We start from the raw sequence: 27,563 nt of genomic DNA on the forward strand, positions 1-27,563 counted from the left end.
TAGCACATGCATGTGAATGGACACAGGGTGCTAAAATTAAATTAACCCAGGGGGTCTCAAACTGAGGGTCTGGATCCCTCAGGGGGTCACGAGATTATTACTGGGGGTCGCGAGCTGTCAGCCTCCACCTCAAACCCTGCTTTGCCTCCAGCATTTATAATAGTGTTAAATATATAAAAAAGTGTTTTTAATTTATAAAAGGGGGTCGCCCTCAGAGGTTTGCTATGTGAAAGGGGTCACCAGTGTTGGCCAAATAGGGCCCGTTTCCCCCCGGAGCTTACCTAATTACACCAAGGAGGCACGGAGAGACAAGAAGACGGGTACCAGGTCCTTTATTTGTCAGTCAGCTGAGAGGGTGCTCCTCGACTTATGCCAGAAGAGACACACCTTACAAGCACAACTGAGCTTCTTTTATACAGAGAGACAAACAACTTAGCATTCATTCTTTTACGTCATTATGCTGACCTATAGATAATAGATTACACAGGATACATATATTATTTTGGGGAAGGGGGATACAAGAGACATCTGTTGCGGATACATTTGTCATTTTGAAGGGAGAACAAGGTACATCCCTTGACCCTTTGCACTAAATACCTTGGGGATATATGGGAAACTAACTATCTCTCTCTGTTCCCTCCTCCTTATCTCTATTATTTCTGCTAGTGTGAGTGAAACTGCAGCCATCTGCCAGAAACGCTGACCAATACATTTCTGCTTTAACATGTAAGCAGTTAGCACAGAAGTAGATGAGAGTTCACAAGATGGAGTCTGGTCTGGGGGTTTCAGATAGGCCCAGAGCAAAAGAGCTTCATCGGCACTTTGGCTTTCCACTCTCCCGAGTTACCTGGTAGCTATGCCTAGTAGATCCCAACACCAGTACAAAAGTTTGAGAACCACTAAATTAACCCCTCTGGAGCCTCGGGGAATGCAGGGGAGAGGGGTCTCCCTTGGTAGGGTTGGGAAGGAGGTAGGTGGTGTAGGATATTGCTCTTCTCATGTGATCCCTCCCCCATGGCTCTCTTGGCTAATTTTAAATGGGGCTACCCTCCCCTGATATGAATCTCCCTATAGCACTGAAATTAAATGTAGACTATAATTTGGCATTTGAGAAGTGAAAGGGATGGTAGCCCCAAGGGAAAAAATAACAGCTTGGCTCTTTGTGTTAAATAGCTGTCTGCAAGCCTCAAACTGCTGAATGAGCTTTAGGGTAGGGAAGGCTGTGCCTCCCCAAATAGCCAGGCCCTGCCCCCTATCTGACCCCCACCCACTTCCTGCCCCCTGACTGCCCCCCTCAGAATCCCCTACCCATCTTGCTCCTTGTCCCCTGACCGCCCCCCGAGACCTCCCCAACCACCACCCTGGGACCCCAACTACCACCCCGGGACCCCACCCCCCACAAACCCACACTGCTCCCTGTCCCTTGACTGCCCCAACCCCTATCCACCCCCCTGCTGAGTCCTGACAGACCCCCCGGAACGCCCACGATCCAACCCCCTGTTCCCCCAGAACCTCTGCCCCCTCCCTGTCCCGGGACTCCCGGCCCCTTATCATGCCGCTTACCCCCACCTCCCCCCTCTCCCGGAGCCTCAGCTCACCACATCCAGGAGCAGCCCTGGACAGTGCTGCTGAGCTCCCGCCGCAGCTCGCAGCCCCGCCCCCTTACCATGCAGCTCTGAGCGGGAGGAGCTCAGGCCCCGCTGGAGCCACGCCACTTTAGCTCTGTCCAGGGCCGCTCCTGGATGCAGCGTGCTGAGGCGCCGGGGATGGGGGAAGGTGGAGGCGGGGGGGAGCCTCCGACATTCTCGTGGGGGCCCCTGCAGGTCCTGGGGCAAATTGCCCCATTTGCCTCCCCACCCCACCCCACCCGGGTGGCCCTGAATAAGTCCAGTGAATTAATTATTTTAACCCTTCAGGAATGCAACAGCTGGAATTATTCCTAACTTTCTTGAAGATATGGTTGCCAAACAACAGAAATGCAGACTCTGCTTCTAATCCTAACCACGCACTAATAGTTGAAACATGGGCTAATTTCATATAGCAGAGTTTTAAATAATGCAAAATTCCTTGTTACTAAATTAATACAATACATTTGGCAAATATTAATATATTTTTATCAATTTATGTTACAAGTTTTAAAAAAGGTAATAATTTGTTTATTCAAATGTTTAACCCTTTTTATTTATTTATTTTTGTTTGCCTTATTTTGTATAGTTATGAATAGAATTCTGGCCCCATTTGTTTTTAATTGTAAGTTTGTCCTGTATGTCATGTGTGTGTGTCTTGTGTTGTATGTTGTGTGTGTCACGTGACTATTTTTTATTATTTTTATTTTGTTGCAACAAAAGTCAATTGGGGTAAAAGATCATGGTTGGGGGTATAATCATAGTATTATTAGCACCAATTTTTTGTGCAAAGTTCAAAAAGGTTTCAGTTACAAATATACGTACATATATTTATGCCTCAACAAATAATGCAATTGCAAACAAAAAGAATTCTCTTTTGAAAACAGTTTTGTTTTTTAAATATTTTTTATTGTTATTCAAAGAAAAAAGGTATGGTGAAACAACATTAAGGTAAAGATAATATTAACAAAATGTCAATTTCTTGTTTGGGCTTTTTATAAACTTGTTTGTACTTTTAAATATAGCTATAAGACTGTGATAGCAAAAAATTTATTCATAAAGCTAACCAAACAATGTCAACAGGTCTCCATGTTTTCAACAAGTTTCCACTTTTGGCTCCCAAACACAACAAAGCATCATCAAAGTTTAATACCCTCAAAGTATTTGCATGAACCTGTATTTAAAATTTATTTTGGGATAATTTTATAGTTTGTTTAATCTTATACACTTTTATTTTATGTTATGTTATGTTAATAGGAAGCAATGGTTGTTAAAGTTTGTGCTTCTAAACAGTTAACAAAAGTGAAGTTGATATCACAAGCAAATTAACTCTAAAAAGCTTGTTAAAATTATGTTACTAACCCTTTTGCTGAAACAAAGTGTTCAGCAAGGGAAAGCAATACACCTTCTCATGGGAGATTGTGAGCATCTATTTTAGCCGTTAAGCATTACGTTTACTATGAAATATTAGTAATGCACCTCAAATGAAAATGAATGTCTATACAACAACTGCAAAAAGTATAGCTTGTGTTATAAAAGACTCGGTCCATATTACATTGTCCCTATTACATTATCAACAAACTAAGTTAAACTTTGTGTTAAGTTTGGGTTACTGAAAACAAAAACAAAAAGGAAAAAACAAAAACTTTATTATATTAACTAACTTAAGACACCAGAAGATATCCCACCACAAAGACACCAGAAGATATCTGTATACAGTGAAGAAACCCCCAAGCATCAAGAAAAGAAAAGGGAAGTGCTTTATAAGAGACTGGTCAAATATACTTTTATCTACCATATATGGAAAATTAAGTTAACAATCAGCTAAAAACCACTAGCTGGACCAGGATAAGCCGTCATTTAATTTCAACTTGGTTACTGTGTAAAAACAACTGTATTATTGCTGTACTGCTGTCTTATTGCTGTACAACATTTACAATGTGCATAACCTTGCTAAACTGTTTAACCAACAAATAGGTAAAAATTAACAAATGGCAGCAAACAACGTGAAGGTAAGGAAAGGAAAAAACAAAGTGGTAAACAAACAAAGTTACATAGTAACTACAAATTGGGTAAACAAATTGCCTGTTAGTACCAGTCACAATTTGGGTCAGGTCAGTGACACTGCATCCTAACTGAGGCACACGTTATTCAAAACAATCTTATTCAGTGTCTGGATACCAATCCTGACATAGCAATATTTGATAAATTGGTTACTGTCCATTCAGTAGGTTATCTGGAAGATAGCATCCATAAGAAACAACTGGTGTATCACAGAGCAGTTCAACCAATGGAACAGAGAAGCTAGCCACTTCTGTTTCCTGCCCAGTGAAGCTTACTAGAGGGTGACAACCAGCAGTAGGGGTAATTTATAACATGGATGGACAGTACTGTGTAGTAACTAATCACAATATAGTTATATATGACAGGCCTCAGTGGTAGTGCCATTACTCCAAATTTCTGTTTTACTTCTCACATACATAGCACTGTGGGACACATTATCACAATCCCTATCCCAGTATTTCAAAATGCTCAGCCTACTACTACTAATACAGATGGTAACTGTAATTGCCCTAATAAAAGTGGGTTGCCACTTGCAGTACCACAAGGGCCAAACTACAACAACAAATTGGAAAAGAATTGGTATGCTTGCATATAAAGTGTTGTTATATGTATACATACTATACATGTATGCCCATATACACTACAAATATATACACCATATCCATATTACCAATATATATTAAGGATTTGGGACTGCCTCTAAGACTCAATTATAAAACTACATTCCTCAGTCGAGGTCCTGGGCCTAACATTCCCAGGCCCACGATAAGGGACTAAAATGTATCTATCAGTTGTGCATGGGAATATGCAGACTAAAAAAACGGATGGGGCATGAGTGTATGGATGGTAAAATAAGATAACCACAACACAGTAAGCTAAACACTGTTATATCTTTAGTCCATGCATTATGCTTTTCTGGGATGATGGGTAAACATCCTCCCCTTAAAAAGACAAAAAGTGAAGGAATGTAGTAAGATGAGGCCCTGAAACATAACTTCTTGTGTCAGAGGCCCAGTCTGAGGCCTGAAGCCTGAACCAAAGTACTTCCAGGCATTGCTAAGCAAAAGCTGGGTTGTGAGCCAGAGGCAGGCCCCACTCACAGAAATTGGCAAGAAGAGGGCTGCTAGAAGCAGGTGCATCTTAAAGACAGGGTCAAAAGGACAGCATGATGGATAGATCTGTTTGAAACAACATGATCAAAGGAGGAGACAGCCCCTTGATTCATTGGGGGCTGTACTTCAATGCGTCAGTAGGGATGAGTAATCTGTCCTGTAACTGTATAAAAGTAGATCCCGGAGTGCGCATCTTTGTCCAGCTTAGGGGGCAGTGGAGTGTCCCGCCACTGACTGAGCTGTGTCGATTGCCAGGGGGCACATATTCATAGTATGTCCTGTAGAGTCTATAGGAAACTATTACTGTGCTTCGTTTGACAATAAACCTGGCTCGGGTTCCTTCGTACTTGGTCTGTGGTCATTGGGGGTTCTCTCTGGGTTTGCTGTGTCAGTTATCTTCGCAGAGCTGGGGCAGCACACAGAGGGAACACGCACGCAGCCGACTGTTCTCATCATCAAACAAGAGTAGAGCACCACACCAGTAGCTACTGACAACAAGGTCTGACAGCCAATTCTTAATCCATTTAATGTGTGCTTTTAGCCATACTGTATAATGCTAATTTTTAAAATCAGAATGTCATGCAGTACTAAAGTCAAACATTTTAGAGAAGTCCATTACATCTGAACAGTTACCTTTATCATCCAAACTTGTAATCTTTTCAAAGAATGAAATCAGGTGTTTGGTTTTTTTTGACAAGACCTATTTTCCATAAAAACTATACAGACTGGCATTAGTTATATTCCTGTCCTTTAATTCTGTATTAATTGACTCCCATAGCAACTTTTTAATTCTTTTGTCCAGGACTGATGTCAGGCTTATCAACCTATAGTTACCCTGATCATTCTGCTTGCCCTCTTTTAGTATTGCCACAACATTAGGATTCCTCCAGTATCCGAGAATTTCCCTGCTATTCCAAGTTTTTTAAAAATTAACATCAGTAGGCTAGAGACCACCTTACCCAGTTTTTGTAGTACAGCTCGGTGCAAGTTATTAAAAACTGCTAATTTGAAAATGTTTACCCCAACAGATGTTCTTGAACATCCTCACTGGTTACTAAATGGATGGGAAAGCACTTTGTCATCCTTAAGGGATAAAAGCACATCACTCTGCTTCTTTCCACCTATGGGATAGAAATGTTTATTGATCACTTCTGCCTTTTCTGCATCATAATGAACAATTTCACCATCTCCATCTGCTAAAGGGCCTGTGCCATTGCTAGGATTTCTTTTTGTGCCTAATATACATTTATAAAGTCCCTATTGTCCTTAGCCCTGCCAGCAATGGACTTTTCCCTGATGTCTTTAGCTTTCCAAATTTTCAACAGTTCATAGATTCTAATTTATACTGATTGCTCCCTCTTTCCTCTTTTTCTCTATTGTTATATATTGCTTTATATTTCTAATTGTTGCTTTCATGTTGCCACTGAACTGGGCTGAGCTTTCAGCCCAGTTGTTCTCTTTTTCCCATCATGGAATCATGGCTCTTTTAGACATCTAATAAATGTTTATTAAATAACTCCCAATTTTAGTGTTCAAGTTTGGATGGTCAAATATTGAAAGAAGAAAATTACTGCTCTGTGCCAAAGCTAGATGGATAGAGGGACAAACATGCTTCAATTCCAGCCAAAAGAGCTGATTAAAATTCTTAGGACAATTTTCACACTGAAAACAGTGACCAGAACCCTAAAAATGCCATCCTTATGTTAGACCAGGGGTTCTCAAACTTCATTGCACCGTGACCCCCTTCTGACAACAAAAATTACGCTGTGACCCCAAGTGGTGGGCGGGGGGGGAAACCTGAGATCGCTCCAGGCATGCGAGGGAGCCTAAGTTAGAGTCCTGCCGCCCAGGGCTGAAGCTCTGGGGTTTTGGCCCAGGCTTCGGCCCTGAGCCCCAGCAATTTAACACCAGCACTGGTAACCCCATTAAAACAGAGTCACAACCCACTTTGGGGGCCTGACCCACAGTTTGAGAAGTGCTGTGCTAGACAATTGGCTGATTTCAACACAGAAAATTGAAGCAGTGTATTCATACACATGCATAATTTATTATACAGGTGGCTGTCACCATTTCATAGTTGAAAGGCTTTTGAGAGTCATGAATGAAAATATTTGTGATTAATCCACACAAGTTGGGGTTTTGTTTCTTTGTTCTTTGGAGAGTTTCAGAAGGCCAATATAAAAGTCTTCTTGAATGGCCAGAAGATGCCTTGAAAGTGCCTCTATTGAGGTGGGGGGAGGGGCGCAGCGGTGGAAAAGAAGAAGAAGAACAAAACAACAACCCACACTGATGAGTTCAGCCAGCCCTGCCTTTAAACACAATACTCTATGAAGTCCACAGTTCAAACATAAGTAGATTTTTGGACCTCTTCATGCACAGGTTATTAGAATGTTGAATTTAAAACAATTTATTAATATACTTTGTTGGAATGGATTTCCACCAGCAACTGAAGTTGTTTTCATTACTAAGCGATTAACTTAACGTCTTCTGTCACCTTGTTGCTCCAACTGCTGCCCCAGCTTCCTCCTAAATACTTATGTTCAAATTACTTGTGCATTGTTGTTCAGAGAAAAAGCAATACAAACACGTCTTGCTGATCATGAAGAGCAAAAAAAGACAAACCAAAATCTACCATGTAAGAACGTTGATAAAAGGAAAGGAGAGGCACATGCACTTTCTGCTTAGTGTGCAGCTTTGATCAAAATGCTAGTATTCATAAGAAATAGAAGAGGAAAAAATACTGAAATCAGTATAATGTCATCATATATATCTCTGGCGTGGTACCTTCATTTTTTGTTCCATTCCCCACCCTCCAATCTCAAAAAAGATACAGGAGAAATAAAGAGTCTCTGAAATGGAAGTGACAAATATGACCAAGGACAGACTTCGGGGTATGAAAAGAGAGACAGAAAAGATTAGAACTTATTAATTTACTTTAGGGAGGAAACAATTAAAAGGTGATATTAAAGAGATAAACAAAATACTGATTGGTATGGGAAAGTTATGGGCACTTATTTACCTTTACTCATAACACAAGAACAAAGGGATGTTCAATTAAAGACAAGTTCAGAAATAAAAAAAGACAATTTTTTTAAAACACAGCACAGCTTGTGAAACTCAGTCACAAAATAGCATAAGCTAATTAATTTAGAGGATTAAAAAAGGTGGAGGCATTTACATAAAGGAGAAGGACTATTACACTTCCTGCTTCAGGTGGTAAGCTCCTAAATGACAGGGATAGGAAGAACCTTCCCCGTACTGCTTATTTCAAAATAAGGGTTCATGCAGTTTCCTCCGAAGCAGCTGGTACTGTCAGAGACAGGATTCTTGACTAGATGGCTTACTGGTCTGATCCAGTATTGCTGTTCCTGTCTTCCTATGCAAAACATTAAATTGCTTCTTACAAAACAAGGCTCTGTTTCCAAAGATCTAGAACTCGTCATAGAGCTGCAGGAAATCCATCAGATGTATGTGTGCATGTGTGACAGCACTTATGAATTTAAAAATATTTGACCTGGTATTACGACATAATGTAAGTTTATAAGTCACAGCTAAGACTCATTGTTGAATCAACATTTGGCGTGGAAACAATCTTCCTATAAGGAATAATGTTGAGTCAGTTTATTCAGAATGTACACATACTAAACTTTTCTTTCATGCCTTGCTGGTTTTAAAGATAGAAAATTAAAAAACAAAATTCTGTTACGCAGCTCAATTTCAAGCACTAACAAAACAGGGAGAGGCCACTGTGAAGCTGAAAATTTCACCTGCCTTGTTTTAATTCTGCTTGCAATGTCCATGCAGAACTTCATTTGCAGCAGTCTCTCAACATAAAGTGAGAGTAGTTATTAATGGTTCCCAATCCTGCTGGAAAGGTATAACAAGTGGGGTTCCGCAGGGGTCTGTTTTGGGACCGGCTCTGTTCAATATCTTCATCAAAGACTTAGATATTGGCATAGAAAGTACGCTTATTAAGTTTGCAGATGATACCAAACTGGGAAGGATTGCAACTGCTTTGGAGGATAGGGTCATAATTCAAAATGATCTGGACAAATTGGAGAAATGGTCTGAGGTAGACAGGATGAAGTTTAACAAAGACAAATGCAAAGTGCTCCACTTAGGAAGGAACAATCAGTTTCACACATACAGAATGGGAAGAGAATGTCTAGGAAGGAATACGGCAGAAAGGGATCTAGTGGTTATAGTGGACCACAAGCTAAATATGAGTCAACAGTGTGATGCTGTTGCAAAAAAAGCAAACATGATTCTGGGATGCATTAACAGGTATGTTGTGAGCAAGACACGAGAAGTCATTCTTCCGCTCTACTCTGCGCTGGTTAGGCCTCAGCTGGAGTATTGTGTCCAGTTCTGGGCACCGCATTTCAAGAAAGATGTGGAGAAATTGGAGCGGGTCCAGAGAAGAGCAACAAGAATGATTAAAGGTCTTGAGAACATGACCTATGAAGGAAAGCTGAAAGAATTGGGTTTGTTTAGTTTGGAAAAGAGAAGACTGAGAGGGGACATGATAGCAGTTTTCAGGTATCTAAAAGGGTGTCATAAGGAGGAGGGAGAAAACTTGTTCACCTTAGCCTCTAAGGATAGAACAAGAAGCAATGGGCTTAAACTGCAGCAAGGGAGGTTTAGGTTGGACATCAGGAAAAAGTTCCTAACTGTCAGGGTGGTTAAACACTGGAATAAATTGCCTAGGGAGGTTGTGGAATCTCCATCTCTGGAGATATTTAAGAGTAGGTTAGATAAATGTGTATCAGGGATGGTCTAGACAGTATTTGGTCCTGCCATGAGGGCAGGGGACTGGACTCGATGACCTCTCGAGGTCCCTTCCAGTCCTTGAATCTATGAATTTGATTTTTTTTTAAGGGGAAAAGGTAAGAACAATTCAGCAACAACAAACCAGTGGTCCCCTGAGACCATACCACAGCCCAGAGGGTATATCCTAACATTCATGAATTACCCCATAACAACAAATCTCTGTTTGTGTGTTAAACAAACAGACTCCAGCATGCGTGATTTGTGCCCATAAAATTTCTGCCTGTATTTGTGTGTTCATAAAATGAACTACAGGTGCAAGTCAGAATATTTGAACCTCTAGGCATCTGATTTGTGCCCAGAGGTAAATTTGGGCGAGGGGTAAATACTAAGTTGTGCACCCACAATTCAAGGGGAAAATGTGTGTGTAATTTGTGCCTGAAAAAAAGGAGACCACCCTTTTAAAAATGTGATTCTCTTTTGTGTAGGTGTTTATTACCATATGAGAACTTTACTCTCTAGGGATATGAGCCAGTAAAGGGGATTGGTGACCACTAGCAAACCAGTCTACTTTGAACTGAGGGAAAAACATAATTCAACAGGCTCCAGTGATTAATCCATGAGAGAAGTCAAGTCCCTAGTTCTGAGGAGCTGGAAGCTCTGCTTTGAGCATACAGCAAGAAAAAAAGACCTATAAATTATATAATTGCCTATAGAACATATGGGGAAAAGGTATTAATTCTTACTGACTCAAGAATTACTCCTCCTCATCCCTAGAAGTGATACATCACTATACCTGAAACTCCTTTCTTACTAAGTCAGTTCCCTATGAACAAGTAACTTGTAGCTTCCACTACCCTGGCTTTTCCTCCTGTCTTGCATAACTATAGTGACTTTAGAGCCTATGAGATAGCATACTGTCATCTGAAAATTTAAACTCATTGTCTGAGTGCCTCACCCACCTCATCTGAATTGTAATTGGTTTGCACAGAAGGACAGGCCCAAGGTTTTTTCTATAAAGGCTGTTTCAAACACAGCTTGAAGCCTTATCATACAGCACCATAACTGCTCAGAGGAACACAGAACACGAGTCGCAGAATAGCAAGAAACCATGGCTGGTGAGTAAAAAACAAGTCTCTCAATAAATAACCTGCAAGCAACTGAATAAGGTTATGTTCCCTTATCAGGATGGTTTATTTAGTGGGGGTTTGTTGCAAAGGACTCTAAGTATTGCATACTCTATATTCTGGGATTTGGAATAAGTTGTATAACTGGTAACATATTTTAAACATTTATTTTCCTAAATTTTTAATACAACAGAGAAAATAAATATTCCATAATTGTAATACTAGAGTACAGTATTACAAAACAGATGCAGAGCACAATGGGTTGAGGAGAACCACTAGAACCACCATTAGATGTATCACCCAAGAATTTACCAAAGTGTACAGAATGTTACTATTTTATGCTGGTCAGGTTAAATATTAGGAATTTAGAAGGCAAGCTAGAGCTATGAATCAAAGCTAACTATTACTAATATAGGCATTTATGGTAGACGTATTTTGTGAGCATTAATAATATACTTCTGTGGACTCAGTCTCATGTCTACAAATACTTACTGAAAACTAGCTTTTAGGATGGAGTTTGTGTGTTAACAGAGCCTGTGCTTATAGAAGTAAGTGTTTGTGTGTTGAGCACATATACAGGGCTAAATACCATCCTTTTGGTGCAGGGAGTGTACATTGCACCCCTTGTACTTGCAGGAGCAACTGTACCTAATGGGGACAGCACCTTTAAATCTAGACAGGGCTTCATATGAGCCCCAGCAGTGAAGTCTAGCCTGGAGAGAGATTGTGCCTCTCTCTTGGCATACCCTCTTTGCCAGAGTTTGGAGCCTGGGCTCTGCAGGCATAAGGTGAATCGGAACCATCACTTGGTGAAACTGATAAGAGACACAGAGAACAGTGTCCAAAGAGCAGAAACAAAGAGCTTGATTTTCCTCTCAGATGTAAATGAAGAGTAAATCCACTGAGGTCAATGGAGCTACACAGGGGAAGTGAGAAGAGAATCAGGTCCATGGACTCTAAAAGCCATGCATTTTATCTATACAAGATGTTGAAAAAAAACACCACCACCACACACAAATCTTGGGGTGATTTGAACCACTTACTATCTTGGCATATTCCTCGCGGATTCATTCTGCCAATGCTTCCTAACTTGTTGGTGAAAGTGCAGTGTGTGGCCTGCCAGTGCCCACTTGAAGAATTTCTAAATGTACAGGTGGGTTCTGACATTCCATTCATCTAAATGTTCACCTCTAAGAAATGAACTGAGAAGCAGGAGGGTTGGAAAGGGATCAGATGTGTATTATGGGCAGGTACCAAAAAATCTCCACCATTAAATATTGCTTAAGTAAACAGCCATGAAAAATGCTACTGGGCGGTTTAAGAGAGCTCTTTGTTAACAGAAGGAGTATGTGTTAAAACTGGACAGTAAAAACAACCACAGATTGCAGCAACAGGGAAATAACCACAAATCCACAATTTCCTCAGTGTAACACTTGCACAATGATGTACCAACATCATAGCCAAGTGGAAGCAGAGAAAGAATTGTCATGCATTGCATCCCCTTCCTGTCAGTTCTTTCTCTGCTTCCACACCAATATTTTAACAAGTGGCTTCACAAATATTTTCCACTAAACCTCCAGGGCATATGCTCAGAGAAGGAAGCAGGGGAGAAAAGGGAATCTGTCCATTTGTGATTTTCTCCATTTAAACAAAACTCATTCTCATAATCCTAACTGGAGGAAGAGACAGCCCCACCTGACAAACAAGCTAGCACTTGGTGGATGTGGTCAGACTTTTTGTGAAACACTCAGAGCACATTCACAGCCCAGACCAGTGTTACATTTGTGGGATCTGAGGAAGGGGTGTAGACCTGGGGAAAAAGTGTGGGGGATCCTCCCCATGGTGCTGTTTAAATGCAGGACCTGCCACTTGGTGCTATCAGGGCTATTTTAAAGCAAATATTTTGCTCGTCAGCAGATCCAAATGAACCCAGATAAATCATTTCTGGCAGGGCTAATTTAGTAGTGTCCAGAAGGGGGTTCATGGAGCCCCTACTACGTCCCAACGGTCAAGGATTCAGCTGCTTGTTTCACAATCTCCTCTCAGTCATAGGCTGACATTGTTCAGCCTTCAGCCCTAGTAGCATAACAAACAATTAAGGTATGAGTCATACTCAGAATATCTTGTGTGGACACTAGAACCATAAAGCAGGGGCTCAAAGAAATGCAAAGCAGATATTGGATCCAAACCCTAGAGAAAACATTCACTGCCATGTAGAATGGTGATTACAAGAGACACTTCTCACTTGTAAGTAGGGTATGCAGTATTAGCTGGAGGTCGCATCTTCTGTATATTATCTACACTGCACTTGTGCAATTGATATTGTAAGTGATATGCACGGGAGAGAGATGGAGACAAATGCCTAAACAAAAATCAGATCTAATTCTGAAGGGTCCTGGATGACCATGTTAAATCTGACCCCAAGGTCTAAACAGGTGCCTTGTCTTGATGTGTCAGAGACCTGAGCTGACTTCCTGCTCTTTGGAGCCACAGGGGCTGAGTTTGCTGCAGAAGCGAGTCACATCACTGTTTAAAATACAGCAACATGGCTCAGCTCTATAGATTTTTGGAATCCCCTGCTTCCTTCCCAGAGGCCAAGAGGATTCCCCCTGTATGACCCTGCTTTATACCTCAAATTTTCAGCCTCACATCACAGCCAGTATGTTGTATTTTGACTGAAAGAAGCAGTCAGTAGAATTAAAACTGCATTCTTTATTCAAGCAACTCACTCTCAACTCCACCATCTCTCTCCTCTCAGATGCTTTCCCAGCCTCCCTCTAGTACTGCATTAACCAACTCTTGTTCTATTTTAGTCAGCACTAGCTACAACAGTCTCTGCTTTGAGAGATGCCATCTCCCAAGAAGCTAGATAAAATGCTTTCAAAATGAACAATTGGTTCCTCTGTGTGATGGAGACACAAACACAGGAAGAACCTCCTCCATCAAATTGCCTCCCATTGCCCCAAGTACCTGTTTTAAGTACAGGTGACAACTCCAAAGAAGATGCCGGAGATTTTTTTCTGTCCATCCCTAGAGACTCCTCTGCCCCCACAAGGCCTTGGGATTCTCTTCACTTTTTTCCCCCCCTTCTTCTCACAGCTCTGACATTGACAAATATCAACTGGCAGCTTGAAGCAAATGCGAGTGCACACCATACTGATAAATACTCCAGCACAGAGCTGATTGTGAGGAGAGGACAGGCCTTCGCTATCACCCTGACCTTCAACAGAGCACTGCAGACTGGAGAGAGCTTAACATTCATTGCAGAAACAGGTAATGCCCCCACTTCAGTCCCTCACACAAACGGGTTGTTGCCCCATAGACTGGTGATGTCCTCCCCCCGCAGATGCCCACTCGGCCTGTCAGAAGGAGGTAATAATGCCCACACGAACTTATCCCCTCAGAGCCATTGTTAACACAATTGTACCTATCCAGGTAATTGTGCAGGTTGTTAAATGTATGACTCACTTAAGCTAATGGTATTTGGCATCAATTTGTCTATAACATGCTGACATATGTACAATCTCACTCATCACGGGTTGCCTCTGCTGGGTTGAATAGAAATTGTATGTGGTTTCAGAGTGCAGGAGAAATCTCAATGTTCTTAATCCTCTTTGAAAGGGCCAAAACCATCACTGCAAGCGAAGACCCAGGCTGTATTTGACATCTCCAGCACAGCGAGCAATAGTACCTGGAGTGCAGTCCAACAATCCACCAACTCCAGCTCCGTCAGCATCTCTATTTCCAGCCCAGCTAATGCTGCCATCGGACGCTACAAACTGAGCGTGCAGCCTGCCTCAGGTGGTAGTGCCTCCCGTAGGGCCCTCGGAACATTCGTTCTGCTCTTTAACCCTTGGTCTTCAGGTACAGACACCTTGGGTTGCTTTCTAAGTAACTCACTGCAGCTTTAATATGTGTAGCTTGCCCATCTGATGTACTGAACAGTAACAATATGTACCCTAACACTGAGCGCCAAGAGTGGGAATTAAGAGTGTCCTAATACCTTCCAGTGACAAAAAAAAAAACAGCTGAATGTCTTAGATTTACACTATATAGCACAGTAGGGAGTGCACCCCACCTCCTCTCTGTGCAGAGTCAAGGTCCTGGGAGATTCCCAACGGGGAAGCTACAAACTCATCATGTTCACTCTGTAGCTTGTGTGTGATTATGGAGTCCTACCAGAGAGGCCTTACCCTGAAAAGCATAGACTGAGCCCTGTCTCTCCCACAGCTCAGCACCACCATAGAAGAGCAGAGACTGGGCACTACTAGGCACTGTACTATCCATGAGGAAAAAAAGACAAGGCCCTGAATCTATCCCACACTAACTTTCCCCTGCAGGACAGAGACTTAGCCACGGGTGTGTCTTCACTATCCCCCATCTCTCTTTCTTCACCCCACAACTGCAAAAGGGTTGAATTTCTAAAATCTATTGATAACATTGAAAGCAGAGCAGATGGGTGTTTACAGGAGCTCATCTGAGGCTTTCAAACCCCTGCCTCATTATGGTTTTACAGCACCTCTGTTTTGGATTTTCAGGAGATGATGTGTTTATGCCTGACAGCACTGAGCGCAAGGAGTACGTGCTGGAAGAGTTTGGAATTGTCTTTGTGGGCAACATAAACCATATTAGCAAGATGGGCTGGAATTATGGCCAGGTAAATGCAAAGTGAAGAACTTGGTGTTTTGGCCTCCTTTCTTCTCACAAGCTAGATCAGTACCTTGCCTGCTCTTTCTAGTTCATACTTTGTGTTGCATTATATACTGCACTATCTTTGAGACACCTTCTGGGGCACTGGCAGCCACTAGCCATGTTCCTCTGCACCTTCCAGTGACTTATCTGGACAACAGGAGCCTGGTCACAGGCATCAGGCCTCATCTCATGCCCCACTTTATATCAATTCACATAAAGGTTAGTATCAATAACTGGGCATTTCTCATAAACCAGGACTCCCTTAGTTCAGCTGTAAATGTTTTAAAGTCTCTGCTGGATAACACTGTACACAGACATAACTGCTGTGATGCTGGGCAGCACTATCCCAACTCTTATTACACAGTCATAAATGTTGAGGTCTGAAAGGACCATTGTGATCATCTAGTTTGACCTTCTGAATGACACAGGCCAGATATTTGTATCCAGTAACTCCTGCACCAAGCCCATAATTTATGTTGGAGCTAGAATGGCTCGTTAAGAAATATGTAGACTATTATTTCAAATACTGATTTAGACTATTGTACCCTTAAGATTTATAAGGAAGAACAATTTGCATCACCTAGATATTAACTTTGTTTTAAAACACAGTTTCAAGGAGACATTCTGAATATCTGCCTTTCCATACTGGATAGAAGCCTAAACTACCGTAAAGACCCTGCCACTGATGCGTCTCGCAGAAATGATCCCAAATACGTGGGCCGTGTGCTCAGTGCCATGGTAAGAAAAGGGTTGATTTACTCAGCATTAGAAACATTGCAAAAGCCAAATCCACTAATAGTTTCTTTAAAAGCAGATGGAAGATACTTCCCTGTGAGGGTAAATCCACTGTTTGTGTGGCTCAGAAACCACAGTGACGGATAACTGCGCGATTTGTGCCTGCAAGTTCTTCTTAGTCTATGGTATTTCTGAGACATCTGTGTCACTTTGGTATCCAGCTGTCAGACAAAATAAAGAGTTCATAACTCAATTTCCTCCCCCTTAAACAGAGAGTGAGAGTGGGTCTGGTGGTATTTACAGAGGTCATTCCTGGTAGTCTTACATTTTGGCTTATTTGATCACTTCTGGTAAGGAGTTCTATAGGCAAGGGATTTTTTTTTTTTTTAAATTGAGAAGGCTCTTCCACAGCATCCTAGATGTTACTCCTGATCTTTCCAGTTGCTCTGCCCCTGCAGTAGATGATTTTATTCTCCAAGGCTAACATTCCTTCCACGAGCACTAAATTGACTTAAAAGTTTATAAAAGGTAGCAATAAAAGCAGGAGACAAAATAGCATTAAGATTTTTGCATCCAGCCAAGAATTTTTTTCTAGTACTTTCAGTTTAAAACCATGAAGCTGCTCCAAGTTGTGATATACATCTCCCCACATAAGGGCTTGTTGGTGCTGAAACTTAAGCGTGTTTCAAGCTGGGGGAGTACATCTACAGCTGGCACATGGATCTGGATATGATGCACTTACAGTTCTGTAAAGTGCTTTGACCTACTGCTGTTATTTTTGGGTGGGAGGAGCAGAGGGGGCTACATATTTTAATTTCTTGATTAAATACATCTCCTACTTCCCTTAAAATAAGATGCCTTCTTTGTGGCAAGCCAGTTCCCTGAAGCAGTAGCTTTGTCCCTTGTCCAATGATTAGGGCACTAGCCTAAGACTTGGGAGACCCAGGTTCGGTTCCTTCCTCTGCCACAGTCTCCCTGTGTGACCTTGGGCAAGTCACTCAGCCTCTCTGTGCCCCAGTTCCCCATCTGTAAAATGGAGTTATAGTAGTGTCCTATGACACAAGAGGGATCAATATAGTAAAGACTGTGTTGCACTTTGAGATCTACTGATGAAAAAGCACTTACATAACAGTTATAAGAAGTATTAAATAGTACTATATGCCACACAGGGCTGTTTCTCCCTCCTTTCCTTCTTCTACTGCAAACCATGCTATGTGTTAATCTAGGGTATATTTTTTTTCCAGGTCAATGGTAATAATGATAATGGGGTGATATGGGGAAACTGGAGTGGAAATTATTCTGGTGGAACAAGTCCAAGCAGTTGGAATGGAAGCGTTGAAATCCTGCGAAAGTGGAAGGATTCAGGATTTAAACCTGTTAAATTTGGACAATGCTGGGTTTTTGCATCAGTGCTGACCACAGGTATGTTTCATTAACACAGATGTGTTTGTTGCACAGGCTCCATTATGGGAAATGCTAAACACTATATACTGAGGCCTGTTTCAAAGCACTGACAATGTCAGAGCCTGGTTTGGCCAGGATCACTATCCAGAAATATTAGCTGAGGATAGTAGCACAGAAACTTTGTATCTCAGAAATGCAGGTTTTTAATTGTTTGTTTTGGTTTCTTTAGCACTCAGGTGTCTGGGGATTCCTACTCGTATGATTTCAAATTTCAACTCCGCCCATGACACAGATAGAAACCTGAGTGTGGATGAATATTATGATGAGTCTGGAAATCCTCTGAAAATAGGGGAGGACAGCATCTGGTAACCAACTACTCTTCTAAATATCTGCAGTATTAAGCATTGACATCACCGTGACTTATAGATGCAAGTCAAAGGCATGATTTGGTCCCTTGCATTGACGGGATAGATACAGACTCCTCAACCAAAGTGCATAGATTCCCACACTAAACATATTGTTAACGTATAGTTAAAGCTGCAACTCAAAACAAGACACACATCATTAAATAAATAACAAAACGATAAAAACTATGGAAACCACCAGCTAGGATTACCCCAATCTTCACACCCAAATTATGGTGTCTCTCTCTCTCCAAAGAGCAGAACAATTCTCAATGATCAATACTATTTAATCTACATGTACCTCATTTAATACAGAGTGTAATTTAACAAAGAGTTACGACAGTCACTTGAAGCTAAGTTAGAAAGAGTTATAACAGTATTACAGCTACAGGACCAAAGTGGATACAAAAATCTAAGGTATCAACCTGAAAATATCACAAAATGGGACTTGATTAGTTTGGGTCTAGATTTTTAAAAGGGTGCACACAGTGCTGCTGGAACAATTTTTATAGGGGGGGTGCCGAGAGCCATTGAACCAAACTGTAAACTTGGATATAATGGAAACCACTTCAAGCCAGGGGGCGTGGCAGCACCCCCAGCATCCTTAGTTCCAGCACCTATGGGTGTACATTAAGATGTGAACTTTCACATGACCAGGACACAGGCTTCCTTTATACAGGTATAACTTGTCCCCATATCAGGTCACTGGGGTGAAAATCCTCAGAATTATGCCCACAATTAAATGGTAGATGCATAAATTAAGATACAAATTTAGCGTGAGATTATGCTGTACAACTGTAGAGGTGCTCAGGAAGGGAGAGCATCCTGGGTGCAAGGACCAGGCATCATTTCAGTCCTCGTGCTCCAGGGCACACTGTTGAACCCAGTGAAAGCTCAGAGTGCTCAGAACCTTTCAAAATCAGGTCCAAGGCTTCCTGTACAACTATAAAATGTCTAGTATCAGAGGGGTAGCTGTGTTATTCTGGATCTGTAAAAAGCGACAAAGAGTCCTGTGGCACCTTATAGACTAACAGATGTATTGGAGCATAAGCTTTCATGGGTGAAAATCCATTTTGTCTGCTACTCTATAAGGTGCCACAGGACTCTTTGTCGCTTTTTATAAAACGTCTGGGATTGTTTTCAGTTATCTCAGACATAAAATTCTTGTTGATTTTACATTTCCCAATGAAACTCCCATCCAGAACTTCAGGTTGAGATTCTCAGGATCAAGTCTGAAATATTCAGTCTCAGGAGAGAACATATACAGAATTACATTTGCTATAGTAAGCTATAAATGACAGACAAGGAGTGCATTTCCTGTAAATTAGTGGGAGGCTGGAAGTGTTGAGGGTCCTTAATGAGGACCATTACTTGCTGAGACATGCCTGATTCAGAATCAGGTTAATTTCTTATTTCACATAGCTTATAACAGCAATAAAGTAATTAATATTTATGCTGTTTCATTTACCATTTTGTTATTTTCTTAGCTATTAGAGACCAATACAGAAACCATTGGGAAACCATGCCTAACTGAGAATGCTTTGTTAGGGGGTATAATGTGTGGCTAGGAAATGTATTAAGTTGTGCAGCCATTTAATGTATTTATAGACCCCATTCTCCCATATGCTCTTTCTGCTAGCAGCAAAGAGTAGTCAGAAAGCCATCTTCATCAGCAACCTGAGGGTTCCCCTAGGGGAAGGGAAGTTTTGGGATCACTCTACTGGCAACTCCCAGTTCACAGGATGTGGCCAGAGCACTGCTGTACTCCTGTAATCCCTGGCTGCCACAATATGCTTTTGGGGCTGTAAACAGCTGAACATAATTTAGAACTCCCCTAAAGCTGCAGTGAGTTGTGTCCTGGGCCAAACTGGTTCCTGGCTCAAGGAACCTCACAGGCAACATGAAGCTTCTGTTTTTGTTTGTTTGGCTGGTCCTTCAGCTTGAACAATTTGGTCAGATGAGAGAATCTGGGGTTATAGAAGTGGATACAATCAGTGACCCTCAGAAACTCGCTACACAAAACTGTCACACATTAGTTGTTTACCACGTTTATTCTTGTCTCTAGGAATTTCCATGTCTGGAATGAAAGCTGGTTTATCCGAAGTGACCTGGGGCCCTCCTACAATGGATGGCAAATTCTGGATGCAACTCCCCAGGAGCAAAGTGAAGGTACAGGGATTTTAATTCAGGAAAATGTTAAAGCAGGGGGACCCCTGTATAATTCAGGGGTCCTTGACACACAGTTTATGTCTAATGTGCATTGCTTACATTCTATTAGAGTGTTTTGACTAGTCTAGCCCTAATTAATTTTCTTTTCCTTGATACTCTAGGAATATTTCAGTGTGGTCCTGCTTCACTTATAGCCATCAAAGAAGGCGATGTAGACCTGGACTATGACTCTCCATTCGTATTTGCTGAGGTGAATGCAGACCGTATCACCTGGACTTACGACATTAGGACTAGAGAGGCAAAGCCGATCTCTTCTGAGACCACGTCAGTTGGCCAGTTCACCAGCACCAAGGCAGTAGGCAGTTATGCCCGTGTAGATGTCACTAATAATTACAAATATGCAGAAGGTAAAGAGAAAATCCTCTGTTTCTTGATAGTAGCACAAAAGCTTAGTTCTTAAAATGGTAGAAACATTGTAATAGGAGCCAGTACTTTAGCAAGTACTACAAACAGCTAGGGCAAAAGTAACACTTTTGACTCCTACAGCGCTAAGAAAAGGAGGAAGACAAAAGATATAGTATTGTGCCATACCATTTCTGATATGTCAGTTTTGACTCATGAGACCTGGGTAACATTGCTCTTAATTACATTGTGCAAAACATGTCCTGTCCATGATAACACAGGCTGCTCAAATTGCATTTGCTATTGAACAGTTATTAGATAGTTTACAGGTACTGAAACCTAAGATAGACAGATTGCCCTTCTTGTGGAGTTTGCTATCCTTTTAAAAGGACCTCAACTGGCCTCTAAATTTGCCAGTTTTGCCAGTACAAAAAACAGAACACAAACATCTGTTAGCTAAGTTTGCATGTGCAAACAAGAGTAAGACACAAAGAGTGCTATTCAAAATGTCTAAACGGGGGAAGGGCTGATAATTCAAACCCTCATATAGAGTAGGGCCTGTTCACGTAAGCTGCAGGCCTGCCAATCCCATCAGTTTAGAGGGCTGCTTCATGTTACAGAATAAAGTGAAGAAAGTTAAAATTTATATTTACCACTTATACAGCCCTAGGAAAAGTTGGATGAGGGAAGGTTTGGGAACTAAGCTTTAGTTCCTCTCTGGAATTAACAGATTTAATGCTCTCAAGTTTAAGGACAGCAACTCTGAAATGAATGGATGCCTGTCACTCAAACAGGTTAATAGTGGCTGCAGTAAACAGTTGCTCTGTCTCCCCTGGAGGCAGATTTGCCAGGGCCCTACATCCTGCTGGGTAAGCATCAGGCTTGTCAGTTAGAAGTGGAGAGACAAGATGGTTGTCTCTCTAAATATCCTAGGACCAATGCTGCTACAACTACCCTGCATACAACATTTAAAAATGGACATATTTTACTGTTTTTTTTATTATTTTCATGGCCACTCTCTCTCTCATAGGCTCTCAGAAGGAAAGAGAAGTGTATGAAAAGGCTCGTTCAAAGCTGCGTCGAGCATTTGGTTTCAGTCCCACATCAGAGAAGCGACCAGAAATTGATCAAAAGCCTGACATTTCAGGGAAGTTCAAGGTGGATGGCTCCTTAGAGATTGGCAAAGATGTCAGCCTAATCTTGGTTCTCAGAAATTTGACCTCTGATGCTAAGACTGTAAAGGCAAATATGACTGCTTGGACCATCGTGTACACTGGGAAGCCAATTCATGAGGTCTGGAAAGACTCCCTTTCACATACTTTTGCTCCTGAAGAAGGTAATTTTTCATATAATTGTGTAACCAAAGAAACAAGTTTGTCATAACAGTATGAGAGAATTAGACGTAAAGGTGGCAAAACTGAGGGAACGAAGAAATCTATTAAGAAAGGTGCAATAGGAGAGGGTCTTAAATTCCAGCATGGAAGGAGGCTGAGGATTCCTAAGAGACACCATCATTAATCCAAAGCAGGTTAAAGTTCCTCTAAAAGAGAAAAATCTAAGAAATAAAACATTTCCCATATGGTTCCCAAACACTGCTCAGATACAGAGGGGCGGGGAAAACATACCAGAAATGAAGAGGTGGTGGCAAGTAAACCAGAATACTCTGTTAACAGAAGCTAGCATGGAAAAGATAAGGACAACAAAAAAGCAAGATGAGTTAATGGCAGCCAAAGGGCTTCTGAAAAGTTACATGGATTTTTATAATGGGAAGAAGCAGCACAGTAAAAAGAAGAAAGCTGGTTCATAGGGGGGAATGAAATTATTCATTCAAAAGTGGCTGAAATGCCCTCTTTATACTATATTTTGAACAAAAAGAAGCCTGAATTATTAGTACAGAAGGAAAATGCTGTAAAATAACTTTGGATAAAGAGCAGATAGAGGAAAGCTTGAGAAAAATGCAAGTACACACACACACACACACACACACAAGCAGGTCCAAGTGATGTGCACCTTAGGGAATTAGTCCTGGATAGGGCCTGAGAGGACTTTCCCATGACAATTAAATAGACACTAACTAGTTAATGAAATGCAAAGTGGCAAGTTATCTGCTTCATCACCGTCCAGAAAGAACAATGGGGAGGAAAAAAGGGGCAGAAAATGAGGCAGAAGGAATTGAAGAAGAGAAACCAACCCCAGTCCAGTCCCAGACAGGCAATGCAGCAAGAAGTGAGAGAAAAGCAGGGAAAGCTCATGTCCTGTCTAGCACCAGATACTGGGTGATAGGAAAATACTCATTTTAGGTGAATGACATTTGTTAGACTTTTACAAGTGCATCTCATCCTATTTATTTTTTAAATTTTATGTTATTTTTTCCTTTCAGAGAAACAGTTTCCCATTAAGATAACGTATGCGGAGTACCAGCAAAATTTAACAAGAGACAACATGATTCAAGTAACAGCTTTGTGTCAAGTTGAAAGTGGGATTGATGTGGTGGTGGGAAGAAACATCAGTCTGGATAACCCTGACCTTGTCATGCAGGTAAAGATCTGTCCCTTTGCCATGTGGAGAGAAAGAGTGCTTCAGCTGCCTCACACAGTTAATCTGAGCCCAGCTTTAGCATTGGGGAAAGGGGAAGGTGAAAGGTGGTTTAGATTGTCTCTTTTGCTTCCTACATCGACTGTCTTTACCATTGAGAGAGATGCTCTGTTCTCATCCTACCATGGTGAGGTGTCTTAAGCGTGCCCAACATTTGATGAATCATAACATCATTTTCTGCTTCAGAATGTGATCATGCAAGTGTTTGGTCTGTGCAGGTGCTCAGTGATGCAAAGGTGAATGAACCAGTGAATGTGGAAGTGGTATTTACCAATCCTCTCGATCAAGAGGTGAAAGACTGCGTGCTGCAGGCAGAAGGCAGTGACCTGCTGAAAGGAAAGCTCAAGATAGAGTAAGTACAAGAAGCATCAACTTCTTGACACAAAAGATACGCACAACAGGACTTAGGGTTGGGTGTTTTTGAAGCAAACGTTGGCATGACACCTTTTTCTTTCTGGCTGTGACCACGGAGGTCTGTCTGTGGAAATGAGACTCAAAGAAAAAAAGAACTGTTTTTTAATGAGGCCTGAACCTGACCTTTCTTTTGGCACTGCAGTTTGTAGGTACCAATAATGTGGGCACAAGTTGGTGCTATTTATTCACCCATTTACCTGATTGCACTCACATGTTGGGTAAAAGTCTAAATGATATAAGTGGGGTAAACATTCAGTGGAGCTGAGGCCCTGGCAGCCAGTCTGCAGGTGCAATCTATTAAACTTGAATATTCTGGCAGTGCCAACCGGGTCACACCCTACTATACAAGGCATGATACAGAGTAAGTGATGGTTTCCACGCAAAAAAGCTGTACCTGTTAACGTTGGGTCCTTCTTAAAACCTTTTGAAATGAACTGTGTGTGTGTGTGTGTGTGTGCAAATCTGAGTATTTGTCTCTCTCTCTGATTTTCACCAATATCAGGTAGGTAGAGGTTCAAGTATGCAGATTTGTGCCTGCATTTCAAAATGTGAACATTTCAGTAAGTTCAAATTTTTCAGACAGAAATTGTACCCTCAAAAGAAGGCCATCCTTCTGAAAAATGTACCCCCATCTCTCTCCATGTACAACTACTGCTGGTGCAAAATTCCTCCTGCAACTAGTATATGGGAAAACTACTGATACAAAGAGGCTGGGTTTTAATAATCCAGACCTAAATCATAATGTTTAGAAAACCAGCCATGCTAAGAGTTTGAAAGCTATAAAATTTGTGTATTTACAGATAAAAATATATTAATTATGGAGGGACAGAATGGAAGGAGTGGTGAATATTGTGATAAATACTTTTTTAAAACAAGAGACTATTTCTCCTAAATAGTAACCAATGGCATATATGATTTTTCAACCTTGGCTTTGAAATTCAAGAAATGTCATTGTTTTGGGAGATGTAGAAATACAGTAGGGGTTAGATCAATAAATTGAAACCCTTACTTATTAGGGGGCACTAGTGTATTTGCTACTGATAGATGAGGAATGGGACAGCTAAAAGGAACTGGAATACAATAGATGCTATCCAGTTGATTTTTCTTGTATATTTGGATCATTAATGTCTTGTAATGCTAGTATCTTACATTAGAACCAGGAAGGGTAAATTTGCAGCCAGACCTCCATCTGGCCTTCACAGAACTGCACACACAAACTTCTAGATGCCTGCCAAAAATTCTATTTGTCTATGCCCTTTAGTCTAACACCTGCATATTCTTAAATGGAAGTGAAAATGCTAACAAAACGCTGAATCATCTATCGCATACTCACAGTAGGGATCTCCAAAGTGGCCGAAAGGAGCTAGGTACTCAAGTCAGCATTGGAGATTTAACTCCTTTAGGCCCTTTTGGAAGCCCATTGTATAGCTCCTTCTCCCTACTGACAGCAATGCATAGGGAGGATGGCTGGCAGGGAAACTCAAATATAAAATACAAGGATGTTTTCAACTGATATTTCTCCTTTTGTTTCTGTTTTTTAGAATGCCCTCACTACAGCCCAGGCAGAGTTCCAAAGTACCGATTGAAATCATTCCCACCAAGAGTGGAACCAAGCAACTGCTCGTTAATTTCTCCTGTGACAAGTTTCCAGATGTCAAAGCCTTTGAGACCATAAATGTGGCCAAGTGATTATAAGATGAGCAGTTGTCAGTCTGTCTGTATAACCTTGAGTGAAATAGTGCAAGAAAGCTCCTGTCTTCTGTGAACAATTAGTAAATCAATCTATTTCTGCTACAGAAACAAAATCCACACCCTGTCTGACAGGAATTATCAGGTTATATAGTTTTACCAAATTCATGGCTGTGAAAAACGTGTTATGGATCGTGAAATCTGGTCTTGTGTATTTTTACCCTATACTATACAGATTTCACAGGGGAGACCAGTGTTTCTCAAACTGGGAGTCCCAACCCAAAAGAGGGTTGTGGGGGTAGTCGCAAGATTACTGGTGGGGGGGGTTGTGATATTGCCACCTTTACTTCTACGTTCCCTTCAGAGCTGGGTGGCTGGAGAGCAGTGGCTGTTGGCCAGCTCTGAAGGCAGTGTATCACCAGCAGCAGCGCAGAAGTAAGGGTTGCAATACCATACCATGCCACCCTTACTTCTGTGCTGCTGCCTTCAGAGTTGGGTCAGGAACCCTATAGTTACAATACCATGAAATTTCAGATTTAAATATCCTATATCATGAAATTTAAGATTTTTAAAATCCTATGACCGTGAAATTGGTAGGGCCCTAGTTATATGTTTCAATATGCAATGAGAGGCAGGGATTCTTCATGTACTGATGTAAATTTCCAAATTTTAAATATACTATCTGCACTTCTCTCCCAATTGTGTGTCTGGTTTTCTTATGCCTTTTTTTAATTTGGACACTATTCCCTGTGGCCCCAGGTACTGCAACACTAAAACTTCATATTATTTTAACATTGAACAGGACTTATACTGTGCAGAAAAGACAGGATATTACAACAATTTAAGCCACCCTTATGAAAAGGTTCTATAGAATTTAATAAGGATGGAAACCAATAGGGTTCTATAGAAATTACTCAAAATATATATAGAATAGTAAGATCCTTTTTATGGCTTTTAAACCAGCCTACAGAATTCTATCACACGCGTATAATTTTCTATTAAATTCTGTAAGTTTTTCTAAAAGATATTAACTATTAAAGAGCTACAGTCCTACATTGTTTTACCTATCCTGTTTTGGATTCTCAGCTTCTCTAGCATTATTGTCCCTTCCCCCAAAACTTTTTCACTATTGAGATAGTTGGTGGGACCTACGCTGTGCCGGGTGCTTTCCAAACAGAGGAGGTCACAGTCCTTACGCTAAAGAGTGAACAATTTAAAAAGATAAAGACAGATGAAATGTGGCAGAAAGGGATATGACCTCTAGGCAGACAGTACATCTACACTGCAAATACCGGTGTGATTGTAGCTTGGGTAGACATACCTGCACTAGCTTTTATCTACCTAGCATGGCTAAAAGTAGCACTGAAGATGCAGTGGCATAGACCCCAGCATAGGCTATCAACACAAGTACATAACCAGTGTAACTTTAGCGCCCTCGTAGCTGAGATGGAGTCTGCTCTGCAGGCAGCTCTGGCCAAGAGAAAGCATGCGCAGGAATAATCCCTTCCATCCTAGGGGCACTTGTTCCAAACCTCCCAGAGTGAACACACACACACACACACAGGAAAAGTACACTAGATATAAGAAAGGGAAATATTTATTTACCTTGGGATGAAAGGAGAAAAACAACAAGGGGAAATATAGGGGTAAGCAGTAAAACAGGGTTGCATTCAAACCAAAACCCCACAGGCCCAGTGGTAGCACAGTCTGAAAGGGCAGGCACCGAGCAATGTGTCTACACACAGAGTTCAGGAGTCCTGAGCAAAGTTCCAGTCCAGTGGTGAGTCTTGGGTGCTCCTAGTCGTCTTCAGCACCAGTAAACTTTCCCCAACAAACCCCTCCGGTACCCTCTTCTGCCGTTCTTTGCAAAGCCACACAAAGCGACTACCTCCCCACTTAACTAGCTAGCAGCCTCTCTCCTTATTCCCAATGCAGAGTCACAAGCCCCAGTACTCACAGTCCAATGCAGCTCTAGGTAGCAGTGATACTAGGTCCAGCTCCAGCCTGTCCTGCTTGGGTGATTCCTTCCTGGCACACTGCTCCTCCTGGCTCCTGTCCTGGGGTGTCCCCGATTGGCCGCCCTGTCCTTCCCAGGCTTCAGGCATTTTCTCTGCTGCTTCACTTTGTGAGGGCCTGCGGGCTACAGTCCTTCTCTCTCTGGAGCTCCAAAGCCACCCCCTGGAGTTTCCCTCCTTTCTCTCACTGCTCCCCCTCCTCCTTTAGGAAAAAGATTTAAAGGGGCTATGCTCTCTAAACCCCAATGGGGTTACACCAGCAGGGCCGGCTCCAGGCACCAGCCGAGCAAGCTGGTGCTTGGGGCAGCAGCTTGTAGAAGGCGGCATTCCACCCAATCCTAGGGCGGAA

General features: G+C 41.7%; 1 protein-coding gene and 1 long non-coding RNA gene across 2 annotated transcripts; one reads left to right on the top strand and one right to left on the bottom strand.

Annotated features, from left to right (window-relative positions):
• Window positions 1-456: 456 nt before the first annotated feature.
• On the bottom strand, window positions 457-14,476 carry LOC117885659. The gene is made up of 3 exons (XR_004647806.1): window positions 14,467-14,476; window positions 14,201-14,203; window positions 457-616 (listed from the first exon to the last, which is right to left on the bottom strand). It is a non-coding gene; the product is annotated as an uncharacterized LOC117885659 (long non-coding RNA).
• LOC117885657 (protein-glutamine gamma-glutamyltransferase E-like) lies at window positions 10,538-25,639 on the top strand. Its single transcript, XM_034787005.1, has 13 exons — window positions 10,538-10,686; window positions 13,795-13,968; window positions 14,317-14,559; window positions 15,234-15,352; window positions 15,997-16,125; window positions 17,367-17,544; window positions 17,756-17,891; window positions 19,996-20,099; window positions 20,261-20,506; window positions 21,532-21,837; window positions 22,882-23,039; window positions 23,315-23,448; window positions 25,052-25,639. The coding sequence occupies exons 1-13, from the start codon at window positions 10,680-10,682 to the stop codon at window positions 25,197-25,199; spliced, it is 2,082 nt and encodes a 693-aa protein (XP_034642896.1). The 5' UTR covers window positions 10,538-10,679; the 3' UTR covers window positions 25,200-25,639.
• Window positions 25,640-27,563: the final 1,924 nt, after the last annotated feature.

This window comes from Trachemys scripta, chromosome 12 (assembly GCF_013100865.1).
Source record: "Trachemys scripta elegans isolate TJP31775 chromosome 12, CAS_Tse_1.0, whole genome shotgun sequence".
Classification (NCBI taxonomy): domain Eukaryota; kingdom Metazoa; phylum Chordata; order Testudines; family Emydidae; genus Trachemys; species Trachemys scripta.

What these genes read in the sequence shown, in the direction of transcription:
- LOC117885657 (XM_034787005.1), top strand. An exon ending in CTTTAACCCTTGGTCTTCAG is followed by an intron (nt 14,560 to 15,233) that starts GTACAGACACCT and finishes TTGGATTTTCAG; the next exon opens with GAGATGATGTGTTTATGCCT. An exon ending in ACCCTGACCTTGTCATGCAG is followed by an intron (nt 23,040 to 23,314) that starts GTAAAGATCTGT and finishes TGGTCTGTGCAG; the next exon opens with GTGCTCAGTGATGCAAAGGT.